This window comes from Sturnira hondurensis, unplaced genomic scaffold (genome assembly GCF_014824575.4).
Source record: "Sturnira hondurensis isolate 20B ecotype Veracruz unplaced genomic scaffold, ASM1482457v3 Scaffold0005220, whole genome shotgun sequence".
In the NCBI taxonomy this organism is placed as follows: Eukaryota; Metazoa; Chordata; class Mammalia; order Chiroptera; family Phyllostomidae; genus Sturnira; species Sturnira hondurensis.
Window position 1 is genome coordinate 3,598,251 of NW_028077851.1, and position 27,116 is coordinate 3,625,366.

The following is a 27,116-nucleotide window of genomic DNA, read 5'->3' on the forward strand; positions in this document are numbered from 1 at the left end:
GCTAGGGGGGTTATTTTTTACTCTAGGCGAAGTAGAACTCTGGACCGTCTTTTCTTCCCAGATATAGTAAGGTCTTGTCTTGGAGAAGAACCAGTTCTCACTGTGAGAGAGCTACTGTGTTTTCTCCAACAAGTAAGTCGGCCTGTCAAGTAGGAACGGGATTCTTGATTTCATAAATCAGATGTTTTACTACTGCGCAGGCTTGAAAAAGCATGGGAGCACTATGAATTAGTCTGTGGAGTGAGTTTAGGTCCCACATATTTTCAGGAGGAGAGGTTGGATGTTTTTTAATAATCCCTTCTTTCTGTGCTTATATGTAATCTTTTAAGTGGAATCAGTTTTACACTAAGATGAAACTTTCTTTTTTCCAGTTAATTATTTTCCATCACCTCCCATTACTCTAAATGAGCGTTTCTCAAAATTAAAAGATCAACAAGCTATAGCTGTAAATGAAAGAAAATCGACTCCAGATTCGGGAAATAACAGGTAATGATCATTGTATGCACATTTATCTCGTGGGAATATGCCTCAGGGGAGATGTGGGAAGGTGCTGCCTCCTGGGCTTCCTGTAGATTCTAAGATTGGGTTTCCTGCTTAAAAACAGGACAAACCCCAGCAGGTACCGGGCCTGTGCACTGTGATAGAATAGGTTATATTGAAGTCGTTGACAAGTACTGTCTACATTTGTAGGGCTTTGCAAATATTTTCCTACCTAACTTCGATTCTACCGTGTCTATGGTAATTGTCTACTGAAGTTATCACTGGAAGAATGAAAGAGAGTTGGCAAGCCACAGAAATCATGGGTTGCCTCATGTGGTCAGAAATGGCTGTTCTGAGAACAGCCAGGTGAAAACACATGTCTTCTACTACCGGCACCTGTCTGAGCAGGTGGCGTACCCTGTCTTGTGAGCTGAGTTGAATCAATGTTAGAATGCAGTAGACCAGCAGAGCAAAGACTAAGATTACATAGACTAGTGATCTGAGAACTACCAAGGCGTCACTGTGATGTTGTTCAGAGGATGTGTATGTCTCGGAAAACTGCCATACAGATGAAAAACCACCTGGTGGCCAGTTTCTTTTACTTTCACCAAGACACACCAGCTTTACTTCAAATTCCATTCTGTAGTAATGGAATCAAGCTATCAGTGTATAACATAATTATGTAATTGTAATATGCCTTTGTTATTTTAGGAGAATAAATATGTCTTTGGCTGAGCTTCCCAATAAACGCGTTATGGTATGTGATTCAGAACAGGTAAGTGAATAATAAGTTTTGATGACATCTTATTATTGGTGTACTAATAGGAAAGGAAACTGGTGATTGGGAGTAAAAAAAAAAATGGAGTTAAAGTAGATGGGGAAAGAATGAGACCCAGGAATCTGAAATTTACAAAGCTCTCTAAGGGATTCTAGTTACGGGCCAGGTTGCAGAGAGAAAACTGACAAAAGACAAAAAATAGTCCCTAAGAGCAACAGTCTCTAAGGGCAACGGCTTTGTAAAATTGACACAAAATTATAGCATTTAATATTTATTCCAAAACTTCACACTGTAAAACTTTCAGAAAGTGTATTTGATACCTGGTTTTTCCAAAGCAGTTGTATGGAATACATTTTTTAATTGTACGTGAAATAAATGGAAAGGAACTTACTTTTATTTGACACTGCCCTTCAGAGTCTATGGAATATGAACTAGCAATATAATGGAACTAATACTGAAATTTTTATTGTCACGTGTTGTGTGTGGTGGTTCCTACCCAGCACCTCCCCTTAACCCCCTACCTATTTCTTGGCTAATTAAATAAACTATCTTACCTAGCCAGGAGGGAAGAACACTGGCTTTTGTTTTTAAAAAGGTATATTAAATTGTAAAAAAGCTGCTAATTTATTCATTGAGAGTGAAGAGTTTTTATAGATTTTAATACATTTCTGATAGAATATATAAATAATTTTTTTCACTTGTAAATGGTTACAATTTTATAGAGTTTAGGAAGATAGGTTACTTTATTGAACAAATGATATTTTCAGAAAATTTCTACTCATCAAAGTATTATAATCAACTTAAAGGAAATGTGAGGGTTTTTAAAAATTAGATGTTTGAAAAAGCCTCTAATCCAACTACTTAACACAAAATATGGTTTGATCACCTTTTCTTGCAGTCTTGCATCTGGCATTTTAACATAGTCACTATCCTAGCCCAGAAAGTTTTAGATGCTTTTCTCTTTTTACTTAAACCATAATAACTTTTACTTTTATGTAAAAGTCTCTGAATTCCCCATGTTCTTTTATGATTGATGCTCTTTAAATTCCATTGAACTTTTTTCAATGTTTTTTCATGTGTACTTCCCACGAAGTCTATATTAGCATCGTTTAAATGATTGTACATTATTCCTTTGACTTAAATTTATCATAAAATCGCCCTGGCTGGTGAAGCTCAGTGGATTGAGCACGGGCCTGTGAACCACACGATCGCAGTTCGATTCCCAGTCAGGGCACATGCCTGGGTTGCAGGCCAGTTCCCTGCAGGTCAACTCCCAGCAGGGAACGCACGAAAGGCAACCATACATTGATGTTTCTCTCCCTCTCTCCCCTCTAAATATAAATAAATAAATTCTTTAAAAAAAATAAATAAATTTATCATAAAATCATTCTTCCCATCCCCTTCCATTTTTTATAATGTATATAAGTTGCTTTTGTTTTGTTGTTGTTGTTGTTATTTTAAATATAGCTGAGTTTGAATATATTTGAGTAAATAACCTTTTCTTTGAGCTAGAGTCCCAGAAGCGGGATCGCTGATTCAATGTCATAAACTTTTCCAACTCTGTATTGTCAATTGTATGTCAAAATATTTTTATTGGTTTACACTACAATTAGCAGGATGAGTACAAAATAACTTATTTAGGACTTTTACTTAAGGTTCTTATTAGATATGGTCTTTGTGTAACTAACAGTAATGTGAATGGTTTGTCTTCTGTCAAAATTCCTCAGACTCTGGTCAAAGTAATAGATCCAAATGATCTACGACATGACATTGAAAGAAGGAGAAAAGAACGATTACAGAATGAAGATGAGCACATTTTTCACATAGCTAGTGCTACAGAGAGGTAATCAGTAGATGAAAAACATCCTGTTATCAGGGAGCTTTTGGTATCAGCATATTTTTCGATTTTTTTGTGTGATGATAATTTTCTTTTTAGCATAGGGATTTAATCCTTCAAGTCTATTATATGTTTAAGTAAAATCTATTAAAATGTTTCAGTTATGCAGTGATCATCATATGGTGTTTGATTTAAACAACAAAAATTGTGGGGAGTAGGTGAGTATTTGAGGTCTTTATAATTCTAGAAAGGAGTGTAACAGAGTTTTTAATATTAGCAAGAGCCAGAACCAGCGAGCGTATGGATTCTTTGGCGCAAGCCGACTCAAACTCTGACAGACTCTGCCCTTTCGATTCCACTCTTCTTCACATCTTACAAAATTTGCTGAAGTCAGTGCAATTCTCTTTCAGAACTGTTCGTGACTGTCCGTCCGTGAAACAGAGGCAGGTGTAGTAAGTAGAAAGCGCAGAGGAAGCCCGAGTTTGAATCCCATCTCTGCCAGTTGACAAGCTCTTGGGAAAACTTGCTTAGTTTCTGGAGTCTTTTCCTCTCTTAAGAGGAGAATAACCAATTTGTGATGGAGAGGTTAGAATAGTAAACAAATTGGCATATGCAAAGTACTTAAAGCCATGCATAGCAAATTGATCGTCAGTAGACTCTTGTTCTTTAGGGGCTCTGCGTACTCTCTGTTGGCTCCTTTTTATCTCTAGTTCTGAAAACTATGTGGAACCCAGGGCAACCATGGGTCCCCATACAACTGTGAGGTAAAATTGAATGGGACAGAATTTCCTGTTTTCTCCAACAGTCCTTATACTGTTTGGATCTCCTAGAAAGTGGGAATGTGTGAATAGGAAGGGGCAATGCTAATTCTCTTTTTATAGTCCTCGGTGTCAAATTACTGATATTTGACTAGACTTTAAAGTCAAATCTATGGCTAACAAGATCCTAGTCAGAATACACAGAGCTTGCTTTTAAAACTGGACCTGATTCTGACAGTAAGTTTGGGACCAATTAAAAATAGCAAAACTGTGTTGAGATATCTAAAACAGTTGAAAGTCAAATGGTTAAAACCTTGTTCCTTGGTGGGTGGAAGTCTTCAGTTTCTTGATATGACAAGGCGCGGCTACTATTTTGCAACACAGGCTCTTTCGTGCTTTTCCTTGAATCAGCAAGCTTCAGAGACTCAGTGTACCAAGAAAGAGGATTTTTAAAAACAGATTTAAGATAATGAACATATTAGGAAGACTATGGAATGCTTCAGAATATATCTTCACCCTTTGAGGTGATTAAGAGCTTGAGCCCTGGAGTTACACCTGAATTCAACGCCTGGCTGGCTCTGTAGACACCTAGCTATGTGACTGACATTGGACAATATACTTAATCTCTGTTTCCTCAGCTGTAGAGAAGAGATAAGGTTTATACTTACCTCACAGTGGTGAAGATTAAGTAAAGTGGTGCATGTAAGGTACAGAGTAGCTGGTCAGTGTTACTGATTATTGTTGGCTTTGTGGATGGTCTTGTAGCCTGCCGAGATGTCTTCCTGCAAGATGCCTTTTTTTTGCTGGGTCTGTTGGACTGTCTTTTTTGTGTTGAGGAGCAGGTGTGGTATAGTTGAACCATGAGGATTTTGTTAAATTGAGGTTTTACTTACCATAAAACTAACCTTTTGAAAGGGAACAATTCAGTAGTTTTTAGTATAGTCGCGGTTGTACAACTGTGATCACTTTTCCAAAACATTTCCTTTGCCCCCAAAAGAAACCCTGTACCCATTAGTTGTCACTCCCTGTAACTCTCTCCACCCCGCCACTGGCAACTACTAATGTACTTTCTACTTTCTGTCTGTGCGAATTTGAGTATTTTTGACATTTCATAGAGTCGCGCTTATATAGTATGTGGAATTTTGTGACTTCTTTCTTGTAGTGTAATGTTTTAAAAATTTCTCTGTGTAGCATGAGTATTCCTTTCATGGCCGGATCCTATTCTATTGTGTGGCTATACCACAATCTGTGTATCCATTCACCAGTTGATGAATACTTGGGTTCTTTCCAGTGTAGGGCTGTTGTGAATAACAGTGCTGTGAACATTTATGTGCAAGTTTTTGTGTGGACATATGTCTTCATTTCTTTTCTGTATGCACTTAGGATTGGAATTGCCAGGTCATGTGATAACTGTGCTTCACTTTGTGGTGAGCTAGCTGTCAGGCTGTTTTCCACAATGGCTGTACCATTGTACGTTTTTACCAGCTGTGTATGTGTGTGTGTTTGCAGTGTATGGTGGTAGGGGATTCCAGTTTCTCCACAGCTTCACCAGCATTTATTATTGTTCATCTTTAAAAAGAAAGACTATATAGAACCTGTAATCTCTCACTTTATTCTAATTTAATTTCCTTGTTAAACTAAGAAAATCATTTTACTCTATTCTTTTATCTTAGAAACCCAGTGATCAAAATTGACCTCATTAATATTTTTGCATAAACCTTTTTAGTTCAGTCAGTGTATAGATTTTCACAGAAAGTCAGAAGAAATGAAAATGGTGAAATCGTAAACCTTAGGATATAGCAATTTCCCACCTGTGTGATTTTTGTCCCCTCAAAAAGTTGTATATAGGCTCTGTGTCTGTGTTTGCTCCTGATTGCATCCCCACTGCCTTGAGCTCAGTTCATAGCTGTTGAATGAATGAAGTTGTCTTTCCAAAGGAGTGGACAGGACAGAGAGTACTGGAATTTTAATGCATTTAGAGCTGGGTCACAATGTAGTCCCTGATACCTTAGGTAGTCTTTCTCAAGCAAACCTAACACTAGGACATTCTATCTACTCTCCAGACTCTGTTCTCGATTTTCTCCCTGTTCAGACCAACCTCTTACCCTGATGTCTCCATGTCTTCTTCCGACACACTATTTCTCCCTTTTACGATAAGCATTATGACGTTCCCTGCAGTGCTGTTGATGGATTGTGCTATATAGGCTTGGTGGGTGTGTGTGGAAAAGCAACTTCAAAATCGCGTCAGTAGACTTTAAAGGCACATGAGACTCCCAAGATTTTCTTTTTTAATTAGGCGGGTTATGGAAAACATAACATCAGTTTTTATTTTTGCTACATAATAATCTATAATCTACACTGAGCTAGAATTAATTTAATAATTATATATTTAATGTCTATGTTCTACTCACTGTTCTTAACACTGGGCATACAGTGAAAAACTATACATGAAGCCTGTGTCCTCATGGAGCTTATGATCTAATGGTAGGAGAAATTTTAAAACAACAAATGAATATATGTTGGTCAGGGGTAGGTGGAAAGTAAGGCGGAAAGGAAGATTACCACTCTACCTTAATAGAGTGGTAAGGAAGATTTTATGTATTTATTTTGAGAGAGAGGAAGGGAAGGAGAAAGAGAAGCATCAATGTGAGAAACATGGATTAGTTGCCTCTCATATGCGCTCCAACCAGGGACCAAACCCTCAACCCAGGCATGGGCCCCGACTGGGAATCAAACCGGCGGCCTTTCACTTTGCAGAACGACGCCCAACCAACTGAGCCACACTGGTCAGGGTAGTGTGGTGTGATTTTATTTACAATAGTTATAGAATGCACTTACGGTTTTTCCAAAAATTGAACAGGGATGTGAATTATATGAGAGAGTTAGCCATAGAGTTGTTTGGAGACCTTGAAGCAGGGCCTCGCTTGTTCTTGTTTAAGGAATAGAACAGGGCCAGTGGGGTTGTAACGCAGTGAAAAGGGAGAGAGTTAGATGAGGTCAAATCATGAAGTGCTTTGAACAACATGAAGACTTTGTAGTTTTACTCTGAGTGAGGTTAGAAAACATTTTGAGTCCTAACCTGAGAAGAAACATAATCTCATCAAATTTTAAAAGGATCAGTCTGCTTGCCGGGTGGAATATGAACTGTAAGAGCTCGAGGAAAAGTTATTTCTTTCTCATGGAAAAGAAATTCGAGGCAGGAAGTCAGAGCATGGTAGGGCAGACCCACCAAGGAGCCAGGCTCCTTAGTTCTTGCTCCTCAGATCTCCCCAGTGCACGGCGTCTGCCTCACGGTCCAAGATGAGCATTTGTGCCCTAGCCATCACGTGCCTGTTTTAGCCTTTTAAGCCTTCCTGGAATTTACACACGACACCTTAGCAACACTAGTCAAGATTTAGTCTCATGGCCATGCCTAGCTGCAGGGAAGCTGGGAAATACATTCTTTAATTTGGACAGTCATTTGCCTGGTCAAAAATCAGATCTCAAAGGTGAAAAAACATTAGTGTGGCAAAATATGCATATCATAACTTTTACCATTTTAATATTTTATGTGTACAACTAATTGGCATTAAGTAAATTCATAATGTTTTGCAACCATCACTATTGTCCCCTTCCACAAGTTTTTCATCTTAAACAGAAACTCTATACCAACTAAACTGAAAGGCCTCATCTTCTTCTGCCCACAGTCCCTGATAACCTCTTTTCTTTCCGTCTCTATATAATTTGTCTGTTGTAGTTACCGCATACATATGTAGAATCTTACAGTGATCATCCTTTTGTGTCTGGTTTACTGCACTGGGTATAATGTTTTCATCCATGGTGTGTCATATGTCAGAATTCTGTTTGTTTTGAAAACTTCATTCCTTTAAAAGCTGAATACTCTTCCATGGTGTGGATATTCCCATTTTGTTTATACAGTCTTGTGTTGATGGGCGTTTGGCTTTCCACCCTTCGGCTGCTGTGAACATTGGTGTTGTCATCTGTTTGCTTATTGTCATCCTAGTGGGCACGCAGTAGTATTTTCATTGACATTTGGTTTGTGTTTCTCCAGTGACTAATGATGTTGAGCATCGTTTCACGTGGTGTTTGTGTGTCTTCTTTGGAAAGTATCTATTGAAATCCTTTGTCCACTTTTAAGTTGGATTATTGTCTTTTTATTGTCAAGGCATAAGAGTTCTTTATAATTCTGGATACTACTCTTTTATTAGACATATGCTTTGCAAAGAAAATCTTTTAAAGTCCATTCTTTTGTTTATAGAAGTAGCCATATATGTACTAATAGTCAATATCTGAAAAAAATTGAACAAAGTTTAAGAACAAAAAATATGAGGCATTCTTAATTTAACCAGTCAGAGATGACCACTGTTAATATATATTATATTTCCTATTTTTTAACTATTTTTTCTGGACATATATGTGAATATTTTAAATAATTGAAATTATCCTTATGATATGATTTTGCACCCTACTCTTTTGACTTACTATCATTGTCATGAACATTTTGATAGAACCTAGGTTTTGTTTTTTGTTTTTTTTTTTTTTTTACATTTCAAAAAGCCCTGAGTGGCTGGCTATTTTGTGTCCTGTACTGGAATCAGAGCTGGGGCCACAAAACAAGTCATCCACAGCGCCTCCTCTGAAGGGGTCACAGCTTGCTGGGTGAAACATACAGGTGCCCCAGCATTACAAATGCAAGTGGTGGGTGTGAAGACCTCAAACGCTACATGTGCACTTAGCCAGCCGGCAGGTACCCAGTGCACCTCACAGGGGTCTGGGAAAGCCTCCCTGGAACCGGTGCACGTGGAGCTACCTCTTGAAGTTGCTCTGAGTTAGAAGGACATTGCACCGGAAGGAAGTGCACATGCCAGCGTGCGGGAGCAGGAGAGGTTGTGGTGTATGCCAGGGGCCACGCACAGCTAAACGTTCCCGAAGCTCAGTGTGCATGCTGGGGAGACTGGAATGAAGCAGCCGGGTGAGGCGGCAAGGAACTGAGCAAGAAGGGCGTTGGAGGGTCATGATGAAGAGTGGATTTCATCTCCAAGTCAGTGAGGGACCAGTGGGAGGGACTGAAGCAGGGCCGGGGCGGTGACATGTTGGTTCACTGTGGAGCTAAGGTGGTTAGCTTCCAACTTAGCTCAGTAATGTTTGTTGAAAAATGAAGATTTTAACCCTGGTAACTTTGATTTGTAATTTTAGTAGTGATGGGTTACTGAGGTTATTTTTACTGTTGTACTACTTTAATTGTCTCTAAAGGGGGTAATTTGATTTCCCTTGTTTGTTTGTTGGATAAAGGTAAACTAAAAGATTCTCATTTTCTCTCTCTCTGTCTCTCTCCCCCTCTCTCATTTTATTAGGAATGATCAGCCTTTCCCTTTTTTAACTCCTGTTGGTAGACCTCAAAACCCTCCATGGGCTAAAAAACCAAATTCTACAAAATTTATTCAGAGAACTTACATGGTAAGCTTGCAGGTCCAAATTTTTCATTTTTATACATTCTATTCTCACATACGTCTACATGTACAAGGATCACCAGTATTTTTCATAATGTTTGTACCTCTTCAGTAAGTATGGGTTGTAATTCTTTTGTTCCACATTAACATTCTGTTGAGGCATATAGTTACTGTGACAGAAGAAATGTCCATCTCTGATTTAGCAGGATTTTGTTGCATTTATTATACTACTAGCTTTTTTTTTAACATAAGAACAATTTTATTAGAGTAGAGTATAATTTACATACCATGAAATTCACCTGTTTTAGGGGTAGAATGTAAAGATTTTTTTTTTGTAAATTTACTAGGATGTATAACCATCACCATAATCCACTTTTGGAATGTTTTCATGACCCCAATAAGAGCCCTCATGCCTCCTAACCACTAATCTACTTTTTTGTTTTTATTTTATTTTATTTTTTTAAAGATTTTATTTATTTATCTTTAGAGGGGAAGGGAAGGAGAGAGGGAGAGAAATATCAATGTATGGTTGCCTCTCATGTGTCCGCTGCCGGGAACCGGGACCCGGGAACTGGCCTGCAACCCAGGCATGTGCCCCAACTGGGAATCGAACCGCGATCCTGTGGTTCGCAGGCCCGCACTCAATCCACTGAGCTACACCAGCTAGGGCTACTTTTTTATTTTTAAAGATTTGCCCTTTCATGGTACCGTTCACAGATGGCAGCTAGCTTCCATAAGAGCAAGCAAGTGCCAGATAGAAAGGTAGAAGCCAGGGTGTATTTGTAACCGAATCTCAGAAGTGACATTCCATTACTTCTGCTGTACTCTGTAAGAAGCAAGTCACTAGGTGTAGCCCACGCTCGAAGGAAGACAGTGACATAGGGGCCTGGGTACCAAAAGGTGTGGGTGATGGGGGGGGGCCTGGCCCCATTGGTCTCCAGTGATTCATATCCATCCCTTTGCATGCAAAATACACCTCCTCTCTCCCAAGGTCCCCAAAAGTCTCATCTCATTGCATGTACCTTCACGCAGTTACTCAAATCTATCGATTTAGTATAAATTCAAGATGACTACTATGAAAAAAGTTTTATGTGACTTTTTTTAAAACTGAGAAGAGAGATAAAGGTGTGAAAGGGGAAGATTTGTGACAAGTATAACCTCCAAATGGAATAAAGAGAAGGTTAGACTATTATTTTGGAAAAAAGAAGCTGTCTTTCAGAACGGCCCCCCATTTTTTCTGTTCCCATCAAAGGGTTCGGGTTCTTTGTAGTTACCATCTTTACACCCTGGCTTCTGAATGTTTCCTAGTCATGGCAGGACCATCTGTCCACTCATCGTGTATCTGAGTCAGGAAGCCCTGCCTCCTGCGGTGTTGAGAATTTGTCTTTTCCTTACATAGTCGGAACTCTTTAGCAGCTTCTGATGAAATGGGTTTGTTTCTCTTCTGGATGCCTGAATAAATGCTGCATTTTTAGCTCATTCTCAAAAATGACCCATCGTCTTATGCTGGAGTATTTTTTTTAACACTTCTCACATTCATGAATTCAACTAGTCCCTCACAGACCAGCATAGGTTACATGAAGGAAGATGTGTGTGCACGTTCCTATTGCTAAGCTACATCTTTGTGTTCTTAATCCTGTACATGTCAAATGGGTGTTTTTTAATGGTAAAATGAAGTTCTGAAAGTAAACTCTAAAGATTATTAACCCATGCTAATATTTTTTTCATGCATAATTAATGATACTATGCAGAGAAAACACATCACTCGCAAACTATTTGGAGTTGAGAGAAACCATCAAAACACAAGACTTTAGACAGTCTTTTAAATCATCGAGTGTTTCTTTCCATTCAACTCTAGCTTTTGGTTTATGCTTTGAACGTAATGTTCTAAGCAGTAGTAAATTAAAAGCCGTTTTGTAACATTTCAGATAATAGCTATAAACTATCCTTTCTGGGCCTTTACAGTCAACTTAAATCAATTTAATGATGACCCCTTTCCTCAGGACTTGATTTTCAATTGTTTTTTAAACAGCGGAACACTTTTACAAATATTGCGTGGAAATACTAATACATAAAACAGATACAGCTAGAGTGGTTTCAGGTAGGGAGGCAGGCAAGGCCCCAAACAACCCTTCAAAGTCTGTCTCTTCACCTCTAAGATGTAAGTGCATGACTGTAGAGCCTTCTCCAGGCTTCGCAGATTGAAAAACCCTGCCCAGAGATACGCAGCCTTCAGAGGCCTTCTGGATCAATCAGCAGAGAAAGATTCTGGTCCAGCAGCTTTGTTAAGACAGTTCCACTGCATTCTATTTGTACAGCCGTGTCTGATGTACACGATAGTTTTAATCACCCAACACGTTTGAGGGTCCAAATAACCTCATCTCCCAAATGTATGGGATAAGACTTGTACAAAGTATTGTGTTTTTCTTTCCTTGCTCTCAGAGGATGAGGTGCTTTTTAAATCCACTGGACTAATTTTCCTGCTTATGATAGGTACTTTATTCATACTACTTATTCCACAGGGTCTTTTCCCCCTCCTGCTCCCCAAAAAGAAAAGGATCTGAGTTTTTTCTTGTGTGAAAGGAGCAAATAGGCCAGAGGATGTTAGCTCATTAATAGGAAGTTAGTATGAGCAGAAAGGTAATATAAACTATCCCTGAACCATAGAGTAGGAAAGCAGCTGAGTGATCTGTTAATACCTGGCTTCTCAAGAGTCAAAATTTTAGATGTCAAAATATTTCTTTCCACTGGGAGCAATACAATTAGTAGACGTTGAGTAGATAATCAATGGTTTATGTACCTAAAAACATGCATGACATTAGGTTTTTAAAAATAGCTGTGGCCATACAATATACCAACATATTTTATACAATCTCTTAATCTCTTGAGGCATAAAATCATTAACGGAAAATGTGACATGCCCATAACTTAGAGATTGTGTTACCAGACTTCCAGATTTAAGTGCTTCCTACCTGTTGTTCTGATCATAGGTCCGACAGAGGTGATGGTAGTATTTTTGCACAAATGTCACATAAAATCTACTTCCTACTATCCTTTCCCCTTCATGAAAAGTTCTTCTACATTAATTATAAGTTTTTCAAAGTGTATGCAATAATTTTCTTGACCACTCACTTGAAGCTGTGTAATATAATAGGATTATCTAGAAGTTCACCATTCTTTATTGTAAAACAAGAACAGGAAATAATCCCTTCTAAGAAAAGGCATTATTTCATTAAAATGTAACTTTTATATTGATTGGAATAATTCAAAGCCAGAATTAGTAGTCATCTTATTAGGTATGTAAAAGTGGACAGTGTAAATCTGAAGATTAGCTCTGATGTATTTAGTTCATGCAGTTAATTACAACAATCACAGTCTCGCTATAATTGTTTTACCCGAATGTTTTGTGGCATTAAGAAAATCGCCCTGGCTGGTGTAGCTCAGTGGATTGAGCATGGGCCTGCGAACCACACAATTGCGGTTCGATTCCCAGTCAGGGCACATGCCTGGGTTGCAGGCCAGTTCCCAGAAGGGGACTCAGGAGAGGCAACCGTACATTGATATTTCTCTCCTTCTCTCCTTCCTTTCCCCTCTAAAGATAAATAAATAAAATCTTAAAAAAAAAAGAAAATGATTAGAAAATAGATGTGGAATAAATAACTTTTTACAAACTATGTGCTTTATTATGTATGACATAATAGATACTTTGTTAAGTAATTGCAGAAAGAGGAATGTACTTAGATTTTATAATTACTCCATTAAAATACACCATTTGTATACTTCCCACATGGGAAATACAGGTATTCACTGCCCTTTAACATCTGTTGTAATACCCTGCAGTGTGCAGGCAAGGAGGTGGGCTTTTTAAGTATGACTCTTGAAAATATTTGCTGTAATGAAATTTTTAGGTTAAAGAAAGATTGACCTGAAGGTCCTGACAAGAATAAAGTTAAGGGAGTTTTTGATTCTTAGATATTGCCACTTAATGTCTTCCCCACCATTTGTGATTGGATGCATTTCACTATGAAGAAGAAGGATAATTTTAGATGTTTTGGAAGTTGTATTTTTCTTAGCATGATAAATTTCAAGAATTTCAAAATTGTTTAACTTGGTTTGAGGTACATTTAAAGCTTATTACATAAAAAGTAATTATATAAAATAAGCTAGGAAGCTAATTTGATGAAAATTGTACTTTATTAGTATTATTAGCCTCTTCCCTTTTAATATTTGTAGTGCCTGTAAACCAAGGCACTTCTAAATACCAGACATTTTCCCATTTCTTACGCTAGTAAAGTAGATTTGGAAGCTGTAGTGTTAACATTTAATTACTGTTTCCTTTACAGAGCAGCTTTAGAGGTGGCAGACACCAGCCCCGTTATAAGTCAGGCCTCGTACGGAAGAGCTTGTACATTCAGGCCAAATATCAGCGTTTACGGTTCGCTGGGTCAAAGGGATTCATCACTAATAAATTCAGACAACGATTACTGAAGAAAAAGGTTGGTTGAATTTGTGATTATTTAAAAATGTTGAATGACTTTTTAAGAAAGATTTTGTATTTATTTATCTTTAGAGGGGAAGGGAAGGAGAGAGAGAGAGAAATATCAATGTATGGTTGCCTCTGCCGGGGACACACAATGTATTGTGTGTCCCCTGCCAGGAACTGGCCTGCAACCCAGGCATGTGCCCTGACTGGGAATCGAACTGCGATCCTCTGGTTCGCAGGCCCGTGCTCAGTCCACTGAGCTATACCAGCCAGGGCTTGTTGAGTGACTTTTGAAGTCGTAAATTATCTCTGTTTAACAGATAAATTGGGCTTTTTATTTAATTTGACTTGAGAAACAACCTAGATTTCAAAAATACTTTTATTGTATGATAGTTGCAGAAAAACTTCCAAGGGCTGGTAGTGATAGAGTTGTGAGACTGTTTAATCCTAAAATAGTTTTAGTGTTGTATCTCAAGTACTTGGATTATGCCAGCTGTTTAAACTTCTTACTTTAGACTTTCTGTTGCATGATCAATTTTGAATGGAAGTTTAGGTAAAGCGTTTTAACTGATGTATGTTAGCTGTATAAAACGTGAATTATCTAAGTACCAAAAAATATTGAACTGAATATGTAAAAAGGGGACACAAATGCAAAATATACTAACTGTTCTTTTTTTCCCCATTCAGAAATGTTTTATTATGACAAACTATGTAACATAGAATTTTCCATTTTTAAGAATACAATTCAATGGCATTAATTACATTCAGAACTGTGCAACCCTCACCACTTTATGCTAATTTTTAATGTTAATAAAACATTTTTTACTTGATAAGTTGAATTTAGTACTCTTTTAGTTGTAGATAGATTTAATTTAAATTTGCCATGTTGGTATTTGAAAATGCAGCATAAATATGATACAAAATTACATTCTACATAGTATATTTTAGATGAGAATATAGCATTATATCAGTTGAGTGAGGTATCTTTGTCAGTTTTTGACTCATTTTTGTTAACAATTAAATGTGTGTATATTCAGTGTTGCTATCAAATAGTCCAACTGTGGTTTTTGTTTGTTTGTGTGTTTGTTTGTTTTTTTAAGATTTTATTTATTTATCTTTAGAGGGGAAGGGAAGGAGAGGAGAGAAATATCAATGTGTGGTTGTCTCTCGTGAGTCCCTGCTGGGAACTGGCCTGCAACCCTGGCACCAACTGTGGTTTTATAAATTCCCTAACCATAAATGTTTCCTTAACCATTCATGCCTGTGAAGCCTTTACACTGAGGTTGCTTAGTGATTTCAGTAAAACTTATTTTTCAAAACATGGATCAGTAGAATGAAGTTGACAACTGATTGTTTTTAAGTTTTTTAACTCAATGTAGTATCTCCTGAACATCTCTCACCCCCCAGTTTTAACCGAGTACCTTAGAAGAGGTTTCTAATTTCACTGTGTATGTCACCCTAGGTGTTTTGAAAGCCATCTCTCCTTTATTTTTTTTTAAAGATTTTATTTATTTATCTTTAGAGGGGAAGGGAAGGAGAGAGGGAGAGAAATATCAATGTATGGTTGCCTCTCGTGGGTCCCCTGCTGGGAACTGGCCTGCAGCCCAGGCATGTGCCCTGACTGGGAATCGAACCTCGATCGTGTGGTTCGCAGGCCCGCTCTCAATCCACTGAGCTACACCAGCTAGGGCGCCACCTCTCCTTTAAAAATGTGAGTGTGATTGTCGTCATTTCCCCTCTCATACACTTACACGCTTTCGGGTTGAGGTGCTGCTTCTCTTCCTGTTTTTCATGGCAAATTTCTTTGCAACAGATCTTCTAGGTATTTGTTGCCAATCACAGGTAGCAACCTGAATGGTCTCAGGGAAGCTGGTCATTGATTTCCACTCGAGGAAGGTTGAGACCAGCCTTTTCCTTAATTTTAAGGTTGTGTTTCAGGTACACATTATGAATTTTTCTTTTAGTTCTTTCTGGAACTTTGAGTGTTAGCTCCATTGAACTCCATTTTTACCTCTGTTCTTTCGATGATTCGGGACTCCTGAGTGCTCGCTTGACTGTCTGCCTCAGCCTGTGCTTTCTAGATGCTCGTTGAACTTGCTCCTTTCCGTCACTCTTCTTTGCCTCACCTTGCCCAGGTCCTACTGACCACCCACTTCTTCCAGACCACACTGGCCACCAGCCTTGCCTAACAGCAAATAGAAACGACACAGCAAGCCTTCATCGGAGGACGTGAACTTCAAGCAGTTCACTGCTTTGGCTTTTTGCCCTAACAGGGGCTTCATTCTTTTCATTGTTCTTAGTCTGCCTCCTAGTTTAGATTAATTAAGGATGCATGATCAATTAATTGATCTAGGTACCCTGGAACTTCTTCCCATGTGTTTCCAAGTCCACCGGGAAGGTTTAGATGGATCTTGTCTGGACTTCTCACTCCCCTACTGCACTGAAATACCTGGGCTGATCATGGCCTGAAAGTCTTATGATGCTCAGGTGCTCTGGTTACTGTGCATCAGACATGTGCTTCCATCTCCAGCACCAGTCTCAGGGAAGGGTCGGGGAGATATGCTTCTGGTAATACAACCTCTGTCCCACTTACCAGAATGATTCTGGCTTCTCTAAAACCACCTTGGTTCCCTGCCTGCCTACAAAGTAGTAAGATTCCCAAGCCATATTAGAAAGGTACAGGACTGAAGTTCTTTATCCTCATTTATCATGCACTCATCATATCTGTCCCATTCTGACACCCAGATTCCCTTTTATTGTATTTCCTTGTTTTTGGATTCTGGGCTTAGATGAAGGGGTGGGAAGAATGTTTATTACCACCCGGAATATGGCTCATCTTTTATCCACTGTCATTCACAAGTGCCCCTCTTAAATATCTCACCACAGAAAGTTTGCAGAAACTCTTTTTAGAAGATTTTATTTGTTTACTTTTTAGGGAGAGAGGAAGGGAGAGAAACATCAGTGTGCGAGAGATACATAGATTGGTTGCCTCTCTCACGCCCCCAACTGAGGAACCTGGGTCACAACCCAGGCATGTGCCCTGACTGGGAATTGAACCTGCGACCTTTTGCTTTGGTAGGCCGGCACTCAGTCCACTGAGCCACACCAGCCATGGCTGCAGAAGCTCTTGAGGGTCAGACTTTGTACCAGAATAGGGCAAAGATCCTAGTAAGAATTCATGAAGCCACCTCTGGGAACATTGCCTCTGAAAAACTGAGCAGTTGTGCATTTGGTCAGGAAGACATGGGTTCCTTAGCATCATACATTCTCCAGCAGTTCTCAGGTGCCCATCAGCTAGGTGCCAGCCAGAGCTCTGTCTATGGATAGGAAGGGGACAAAGGAGAGAGCATCAGCATACCGCAGGAAGAAAGTGAGAGACTAGGATTTATGGCTTTTTGAGTTGGGAAAAACCTTGGAAGTGAGAATACAAAGATTAGAATAGGAACAAGGTCAGATGAATCAGCAAAAATCTGTTATAGCCCTGCTGTGTCTCTCAAACTGAAGTGTGCCGGGGTGCAGAAGTGTTGCATGGGAGCCTCATCGCCTTCAAACATTTATGATCTGGGGCCTCCAGGTTCACTGCCTACTCCTCTGACTTCTCTGTCTTACTTAGTGATTTCTCTCCTTCCCTGTATCCTTGAAAAATGTAAGCATTCCCTAGTGTTATATTCTTTATTCTCTGTTTATTTCTTGTGGATACTCGCCTTGATTGCCCTCACCTTTCCCAAGGTTTCTGCCATTGCCTCTGGTGATGTCTTCAGCTCTGACCACTCTCCAGGGCCCCAGATTTCCAGCAGCCTCCCAGTACCTTCCCCTGGATGTCCAGAAAGCACCTCAAATTCAGCATGTTCAAAGTCAGACTTGCACTGATACATGCCACAGCACGGGTGACCCTTAAAAACCTGGTGCTAAGGGACAGAAACCAGTCATAAAATACCACATATTGTATGATTCCATCTATAGGAAATGTTCAGGAAAAAGAAGGCATTGAGATGGAACATAGGTTAGTGATTGCAAGGGGGTTGGGGGGGCACAAATGGTGGGTGTGCATGTGTGACTATTAAAAATATGGTTTGGAGTTTTTAGGCGGGAGGTTGAGAGAAATATTCTAAAATTGATTATGGTGACTGATGGTTGCACAACTCTGAGTACACTAAAAAAACTGTTGAATTGTACACTTTAAATGGCTGAACGGTATAATATGTGGATTATATCTCAGTAATGCTGTTAGAAATAAAATAAAATTTGCTCTCCTCCTCAGACCACTGGTTTCTCCTCATGGTCGGTAGCTCCTGCAGCCATCCAGCAACACCAGAAACTTGTCCTATTAATCTTCCTAGTCCTCCTTCCAACTTCAACCAGTCCAAGTCTTCTTATTTCTGTGACTCACTCATGTTGTAATTCAGTCCATTCCTTTTAATGGCTGTGTATTATTCCTCTCTGTGGATGTGTTATTTATTTCACTGCTTCCCACACTTTTTTGCTTATCTACCCTAAGATTTTGAAAATGTATTAACCTCGTTGCACATGTTATCTAATTTTCTATTACAAGTTTAAATTGTTATAAAGGATATAGGCGTATTATAAATACTGAGTCTTTTTGAAAAGATTTTATTTATTTGTTTTTAGACAGAGGGGAAGGGAAGGAGAAAGAGAGGGAGAGAAACATCAATGTGTGGTTACCTCTCGTGTGCCCTAGCTGGGGACCTGGCCCGCAACCCAGGCATGTACCCTAACTGGGAATCGAACCAGGGACCCTTTGGTTCACATGCTGTGCTCAATCCACTGAGATATACCAGCCAGGGCTATAAATACTGAGTCTTAAATAGAATGGGTACATCATTCTGTTAAATCTCTTCAGTGGAACCTGCACACCACAGGAATTTGATAACTGATGTCATTCATTTAAACAGTGAGAAATTTTACATCATTCCTTTTTTTGCCTTGAATATGGATTTCATTTCATTTCCCCATAGACTTTTCTTTGAAAGTTTTTTATTAATAACCAAATCAACCTTGACATAAATGTTAATAGATTTCTGTGACTATCAGGTGTTAAATATTTCCTCTGGATTGAGCTAACATTACTATTGATCAAAATAGCATAAATATGTTCCATATTTTGTAAAGAATTGATTAGACAAAGAAGTTTTATTAGAAATATAGTTCTCTTTTTAATTAGTTCATGTAATCATAGATACGTATGATTATTGCTGGTAAAATAATGCAGTGTTTAAAAATCCATTCTAATTCTATTTTTTCTTTTTATAGATGTAAGTCCTGAGAAACCTTGTTTATCAGATTATGTAGATGGGAATGAAAGGACTTTTATTATAGCAAAACCACTGAATTCTTTGGACTCACTCTGAATTATAGGCCAGAAAAATCACTTAGTGATCTATCATCAAAAAGTATTTTGAGTGTTCTTTCACAGACAGCTTCATTTTTCTCTTCTTTCTATTGTGTTGTTAAAGCAAAGACTCGGAAACCATCACAGCCGCAGAAGTATGGTATTTGTGACTAGCTGCTAGGGTGGGTTTGTTTTTTTCACACTATCACCAGTATTTCCAATTTCCTGTTTGTGGGGGCTCCCCATGTAATGTAGAGTAATAAGATTCAGGATGCAAAGGTATATTTTTCTTGTATACATTGGGAGGTGGGGAATCAGACTTAATTAGTTGTACCGGAAGGTTAATTCTGGAAAGCAAGCATTGGGAATTAAGATCTAGAAATTAATTCCCTTCAAGCTAGCTATACCTGTATATTCCTTGGAAAGTGTATCCATACCCCTAAGGATATGCACACCCCCGTCTTATGATTGCTGGCTGACTTAACCAAGCCTCTATTGATGACTTCAGGATAGCTTACAGATTTTCGTAAGTTTCAGTAACAGTCCTGGGAACATGGGCACTCTGGTATCTTGCCATAGCGCCCCTTTTATTCATTTCTGTTCTCACCAGAAGTCCGTAAAGAGGTCCGTTTTCCTACACCCTAGCCCACACTCCACATTATCAAGTCTATCTGTTGCCAGTCGGATAGCAGAAAATAGTTTTTATTTGCCTGTCTCTGATTAACGATATGGCCATATTTTTGTGTATCTGTTGGCCCTTTGTATTTCTTCCCTCAGTTTCCTTATTTCTGTGCTTTCCCAGTGTCCTGTTGAGGGGTGGCACTTTCTCTGGTTGGCTTGTAAGAGCTCCTGATCCCTGAGGGCAGTCATCGGCCATACCTTTTGCTGGCATTGATGTTTGTCAGCTGTCGTGGTGGCTTTTCTATGACAGAACTTGTAAATGTGGATGAATCTGGCAAGTAAGACGCTGATGCTTATACAAATTCCTTATGGTTACTTTTATAACCATAATGGTGAGATTTATAGTTATAAATTTTTCAACATATAAATATTCCATTTAGAATTTATGTTTTATGATACAGTGTGAGGTCCAGATCTCATTTCCCCCGCCCCCCACTCAATGGTCAGGTTTTCTAACACTATTGAATAGTTTGTCCTTTCCCCACTGATTGAAAGCTCCACCTTCACTGTATGCTCCGTTCTATGTATTCCTGGTCTGGTTTTGGACTCTTTGGAGCCTCTTTTTTTTTTAATTTATTTAATTCTTATTCAAGTACAGTTTTCTGTTTTTTATTCCCTGCCCTGCCCCCCTCTTTGGAGCCTCTAACTTACTTCCTTGCTTCCTATGATTTGCTTATTTTGTTCCTTCACTACTAGCACAGTTACTGTCCTGAAACACAGACTGAATCGTCTCACTCTTGTGCAAATACTTTCTAAGGATTTTGTTGCCTATGAAAAAAGAGACCAGATTTGTTAGCCAGGTCCAACCTTGAACTACCTTTCAAAGTAGGTTTCCCCACCTACCCTCTGCTTTTTGGAGGATGACATATGTTTTCACATATTTGTATCTTCGTGCCTGCTGTTCTCTTGACTAGAAATAGCCTCCTGATTCCTAATCTTTTCTTACTAAAACCTCGATTTCTTTTAAAGACCTACTGTGAAGCCTCACCAAAGCCCCCTTCCCTTTCTAACTGTCCTTTCATGTGGTCTCTGTTGTTGTTTACCTTCCTTTTTCTCCAAATAGCTGGCCAACCCCTTGAGGATAGAGGCTACCTCATTAGTTTCCCCATATTCCCCTGTTGCCTTTCAAGTAGTCCATTTTTGGAAAATGCTTGTTAAATGAATCAAATTTAATCTTAAACACACACAACACATACATACACGCACAGCTGTAAAAAGATAGTGAACAACAGCTGTTGTGCCAGAGGTCCCCACGGCCACCCCAGGTTCCGTGATTCCCTGGGAGGACTGAGAGTACTTATCACATATTGACACTCATGGCTCTGATGTGTCACTGTGGAAGGCTTCACAGTACAGTCAGACAAGGGAATTGGTACCCGGCGAAGTCCAGGGGACACCAGATGCAAGCTTCCAAGAGTCTCCTCCCAGTAGAGCCACACAGGACGTGCTTCCTTCCTGTCACAGTGAGCTGTGGAAACACATGCGAGGTGTTGCTGGCCAGGGAAGCATATTAGAGACTTGGTGTTCCTTGGAGACCTATTGGGAACCGGTCACATAGGCAACACCTGCCAGGCGTGTACTCAAACTCCAGACTCTCAGAAGGAAAACAGGGGTTCAGCATGGACTATATTGTTTGCACAGTTCAGACACTCATCAGTGGTGGGAACCCTCCCAAGATCTAAGTCCCCAGATGCCAGCCAATGGCCAAACTCGTAAGCAGACCTTTCAAAGGGTAGCCGTCAGGAATACTGCATTAACTATTTGCTGTACAGTCATATTTTTGAAGAGCTTAATTTCACAGATGGTAAATGCCTAAAGAGAGGAGGAAAAGAACAATGCATTAGGAATAGTCAGGGAATGTATGCTAAGCACTTTGATTTCTACTCTCTTCACAGAGCAGGTAGGTCATGGGCTCAGTCATGGAGCAGAGCAAGACGTAGAAGGGGCTACAGCCAAAAACCCGAGTTTGGCAGTAGAGTGTTGAATTGGGTAGAGATAGGGGTATGTAAGTTACAAAGGACCTCAAAAGCTCCGTTGACTAGGATGTGATGATGTAGTAATAGGGCGTCTTCCTAGATGGAAAAAGTGATACTTGAAGGTAGGTGATCAGTTGGTGAGCAGTGGGTAGGCAGGCTTCTGGGGAGGAGAGGAGATGCAGGAAGACCCACAAGGGGACAGATGCAATGACACAAGTGTCAGGTTAAAACCTAGAGGAGGGTAGTTACTGTTTAGCTGGATCAGCAATCTGCTTAATGAGGTTTTTAAAAAATTGGAAAAGTGGAGTGATCAGTCCAAGAAATGGTGTAGAAGAAGCTGTGCCAAAGGTGAATATAATTCAGAATAATTGTACATTTTTATAAACAAGGTATTTCAGTTGAAAACATTTAAGAATTATTGTAGGTAGTTTTCTTTTAAAGTTGTTAATAGGCAGCAGTTTTTAACATTATATAATGAATAAAGAAATGGGATCCAATGAAGCCTACCTCTATTTAAATGAATAATGTTGACAAATATATATGCATGTATTTTGAAGGTTTCATTACCCAAAATAGAAAGAAGAATAAGAATTTTCTATCAGTACTGTTTTGTTTGGAATTAAACATTTGCATACTAATGTAAATGCCAAAAAAATAAATCAACTTTTAAATTTCTTTCAGTTTTAATAATGTAAGACCCTAGTAAAAGGTAAGCATATACGTATTAATAATTTTAATGTCCCAGAAAAACATATCATTCTACCATTTTTGCTCTTTTATTAGTCATGGTCTTATGTCCAGTTTGTGGTTGGTAATTTAATGTTTTACATAGCATCACAGTATACAATCCATGTTCATTACCCTTTAATCATAGCCTTACTGTTCTTGTGAATTTCTTTTTCTGTGTTTATTGAAGCCTTACATATTTTTATGTTATAAGTAACCATCCAAAAGCAAGAAAGCTTCCCACCCCTTACGCCGCCCCAGCTGTCTTTACTGTTATTGGCCAAGCTAGAAGAGTCCATCTAGTTTTACAACCAGACACCGTATGATGACAAAGATAAAAATACCATTGCGAGTTGTGGATGTGTCACACCAGGCTTTGTACCTGAGGGACTAATGTTTCAAGAGCCTGACTTTCGTTGCCGGGGACGTCCGCGGTGAAACTCGCCCAGTGGCAGAATGCCGTTTTCATCAACCAGTGTGTGCTGACTACCACGTATTTTCTTTGTCCTACTGACATCACTGGACACCTACTCGGATGTGCGCTGTCAATACTTTGCGTGTTCGAGGTTCCACACACCTTTGTGGGGATCTTGGATACAAGTGATGCTATCTATGCATTGAAATATTCTGAAAATTGCAATGTGAACAAAACTCGAGCTCAGGTATTACAATTGATCTTTCCCTTGAACTCCATATTTCTTTTGTTTTCTTTCCATAGGAACACTCAAACATGGCCACTGCAGTCAAATTGGGAATCGACAGAAAGGGAAGCCACACTAAAGGAGGATATTGAGAGCATCTCTATCAGGACTTAGAATTATCTCTAAAGCACTAATACTGTAACTTTCTTGGGGAAAATAACTTTATTTTTGTGTAGTGGATGCTGCAACTTTTATATACTTGCTTTTAAATTACAGTATTCAGTTGAAAAGTTGTATAACCACAGTTTCCTTTGCAAAAAGTCTCAAAAGGACATTCATTATTTGTTGGATTTTTCTCTGAGTGTGGTTTCATAGGGAACTTAACTGAGTTACATCCCAACGTTTATATGTTGAAAGTTTTTCTTACGTAATAAAAAACAAAAGTATCTGAATTATATAGTGTCTGCACATGAAAGAACTTTAAACAGTGGCCTTACGGTAGTAAATTTTATACTGGATTTTTCTTTTTCTGATGACATTTTGGCTTATTGATGTTTTCTTAAGTTTCTGAAGTTCAAGGCCTATATAATTCATACATTTCATATTATAAGAAGACAAGATAAAAGGTGCTTCAAAATATTCCATCAGGTAGTGAATACACTGAATTTTTAGTAATTGGTTCATTGAGGGTTTTTCATAACTATTGCTCTTTTCCAGTTTTAAAATGCTATTGTGGAAAATATGTGAAGATTTTATAATCCATCTTACTTTCCCTCAGGGCAAGCTTGTGCATATCATATTTTTTAAAGGCTTTTAAAATTTTTGACAAAGTCTCATATTTGGGAATTGTACTTTACTATAGCATTATACATTTTGCAAGTACATGTTATAAAATGTTTATTTTAAGTTCAGTTGTATTGAATATCTACTATGTATGAGACATAACTGATGGGATTATAAAAGATATTTTAGGCCTTAATATCTAATTTCTTTATGTTTTCTGTGTTAGGCTTAATAGTACATACATATTCCCAATCACATTTTTTTGTGAAATGTTTATTGATCAATAAAATAATATGGTTGTTCCTTATGCTTGAGGAAGTTATTTGCCAGTTTGTGAGAATAATACTTTAATTTTATATGAGAATTATAGCCATAGCTAGGATCTGTCGATGACCTTTTCTGCACTTCAGCCTTTATAAAGCAAAATCTGGTAGGAACTTGATTTTTCATGACTAGATTATGAAAAATCTTACTATGAACATTTATTTACGTATGTTTAAAAGATAGGGCTGCCATTTCCTTAACGGGTCAGTGATAAGAGAGGTGACAACACTTGCTGCGTTAAAATCGGGGAATAGCCCTGGCTGGGTAGCTCAGTTGGTTAGAGTGTCGTACCAATACACCAAGGTTTCAGGTTCAATCCCCAGTCAGGGCACATATAAGAAGCAACTGATGAAAGCATGGATAAGTGAATCAATAAAATCAATATCTTCCTGTCTCTCTCAAAAAAAATAAAAATTAAAAAAAAATTATTAAATATTTTTTAATCAGGTAATAAATTTAGGTAGGTGGTCTGTCTTATGCTGTGTACCATCTCTATAGGCCAGGTTTTCCAAACATATTTAACATTCCACTTACAGTAAGAAAGAAATAGCCCTGGCTGGTGTAGCTCAGTGGATTGAGCGCAGGCCTGCGAACCAGATGATTGCGGTTCGAGTCCCAGTCAGGGTACATGCCTGGGTTGTAGGCCAGTTCCTGGCAGGTGACACACCAGAGGCAACCATACATTGATGTTTCTCTCCCTCTCTCCTTCCCTTCCCCTCTAAAGGTAAATAAGTAAAATCTTTTTAAAAAATGCATGCACACAGTAGTATAAGAACATAATATTTTGTTAGATACTCATAACATTTGCCTTAAATTTCAAAATGATTTATTTATGCCCATGTTCTGGGGAACAGTTAATGGGCCTCAAAAATTGAAACATTTAACATATTTATGGCAGATTCCGTGCTAAAATTACCACAACAAATGAGAAAAAGCCACATAGAGTCTGTCTTTATGGTACTGACAGTCTGATAGGGAAAAGAGACGTTAAGCATAGAAACATAACTCAATAAATGGCATTGATTCCCCAGCTCTTTTTTATTTATTGTAGCATTTCAGGGTAAAATGGCTGCTTCGGCATTGATCATTCCACAACTGATTTTCATTTTTAGGGATATTTGGATTTATTTTTGGCACTACCTCAAAATGCAAAGCTTGTTATTTGCAAAGTACCAATTTGTAGCATGAGTATAGTCAGAAAACATTCAGTGCGTAAGATCTGAAGCCTAAAGAGAAAGGCTTGCTTTATAATTTAGAGTATAACATAAGGATAGTGACCACGTCTGTGGTGTTCACTGTAGTGTCACCAGCTCCCCACATTCTACTTGATACATAATGGGAACTTATTAAACATTAGTTGAATGAGCATGAGTAAAATGTCTATTAGGATCTAAATATCTGGTTTTCTTTTGGAGGTTGAACAGAAGGTTATCCATAGCATTTTTTTATTGGCTGAAAAGAATTGAATGTACTTGGGCTAAAGGGCTTAAACAGACTCTTCTCCAAGGAGGACATACAGAGGCCCAGAGACATGAAAGGATGCTCAGCATCACTAGCCATCAGAGAGATGCAAATTAAAACCAAAATGAGATACCATGTCACACCCGTGAGAGTGGCTGTCAATAAATTAACAATAAGTGTTGGAGAGGACGTGGAGAAAAGGGACCCCTAGTTTAATGTTGGTGGGAATGCAGACTGGTGCAACCACTGTGGAAAACTATGGAATTTCCTCAGAAAACTAAAATGGAACTGCCTTGTGACCCAGCAATTCCACTGCTGGAATTATACCCAAAGAGCCCTGAAACACCAATCCAAAAGAACCCATGCACCCCAATGTTCATAGCAGCAAAATTTATAATACCCAGGTGCTAGAAGCAACCTAAGTGCCCATCAGTAAATGAGTGGATCAAAAAACTATGGTACATTTACTCAGTGAAATACTATGCAGCAGAAAGATAGAAGGAGCTCCTACCCTTTGCAACACCACGGATGGAACTGGAGAGCACTATGCTAAGTGAAGTAAGTCAGGTGGTGAGATATGACCATATGATCTCACCTGTAAGTGGGAACTAAATAAAACAAGCAAAATACATCCAGAGACATGGAAATAAAGAACAAACTGACAGTAACCAGATGGGAGGAAGGAGGGGGACAATGGGGAAAGAAAGGGAAGAGGCAAGTCAAAGAACATGTAGAAAGGACCCATGGCCAAGGACAATAGGGGGGAGGATTAGATGTGGGAGGTGGGTGGGCAGGGCAGGGGAGAGCAATGGAGGAAAAATGGGGACAAATGTAATTGAACAATTTTTTTTTAAAAATTGAATTCACTAATGCCCAAGACTGGAAGGGAAGTTGTTTTGATAAGTCACGTACCATCGCCTTCTTCCCTTCCTCTGTGTGGTAGGTCCTTCCTTGGCACTGGGAAGACAAAGATAGGGCATGGTTCCTGCTCTGAGGAACCTGATCAACTTTTGAGGAAGAGTCACAAAAATAAAGACTTGGGATCTAGGTGTGTGCGTATTATCCTGGGCATATATATTGTACAAAAGGTTGAGAGAGACACTGGTATTCCTGGTTAAGCATCCTCTGGTCACATTTTTTTCTTACTGGTTTTACAAAAATCAAAAGACGTTATTCTGTTGATGATTTTGCTGGTTTCAAAATTTGATAGATTGGGGAAGCCTGAGTGAAGCAAACATGGGTTCTGTCTGAATTATTTCTTACAGCTGCATGTAAGTCTATATCAATATAAATTTTGATTAAAAAATCAACCATAATCATCACAAACTACTATAAATATTTTGGAGAATACTTATTTTTTGATATTGGCAAAAATTACTATAGTTATG

The 27,116-nt window shown here is 38.7% G+C and overlaps 1 protein-coding gene across 1 annotated transcript in view; it reads left to right on the plus strand.

Moving 5' to 3' along the window:
* The window catches only part of BCLAF3 (BCLAF1 and THRAP3 family member 3), a 49,157-nt gene extending 25,048 nt beyond the window's left edge, over nucleotides 1-24,109 (plus strand). The window contains exons 6-11 of the mRNA XM_037046356.1: nucleotides 372-486; nucleotides 1,192-1,255; nucleotides 2,986-3,101; nucleotides 9,208-9,310; nucleotides 13,647-13,799; nucleotides 23,238-24,109. Coding sequence (XP_036902251.1) covers nucleotides 372-486; nucleotides 1,192-1,255; nucleotides 2,986-3,101; nucleotides 9,208-9,310; nucleotides 13,647-13,799; nucleotides 23,238-23,312 — 626 coding nt within the window. The 3' untranslated portion in view covers nucleotides 23,313-24,109. The remainder of the gene's footprint in view (nucleotides 1-371; nucleotides 487-1,191; nucleotides 1,256-2,985; nucleotides 3,102-9,207; nucleotides 9,311-13,646; nucleotides 13,800-23,237) is intronic.
* Nucleotides 24,110-27,116: the final 3,007 nt, after the last annotated feature.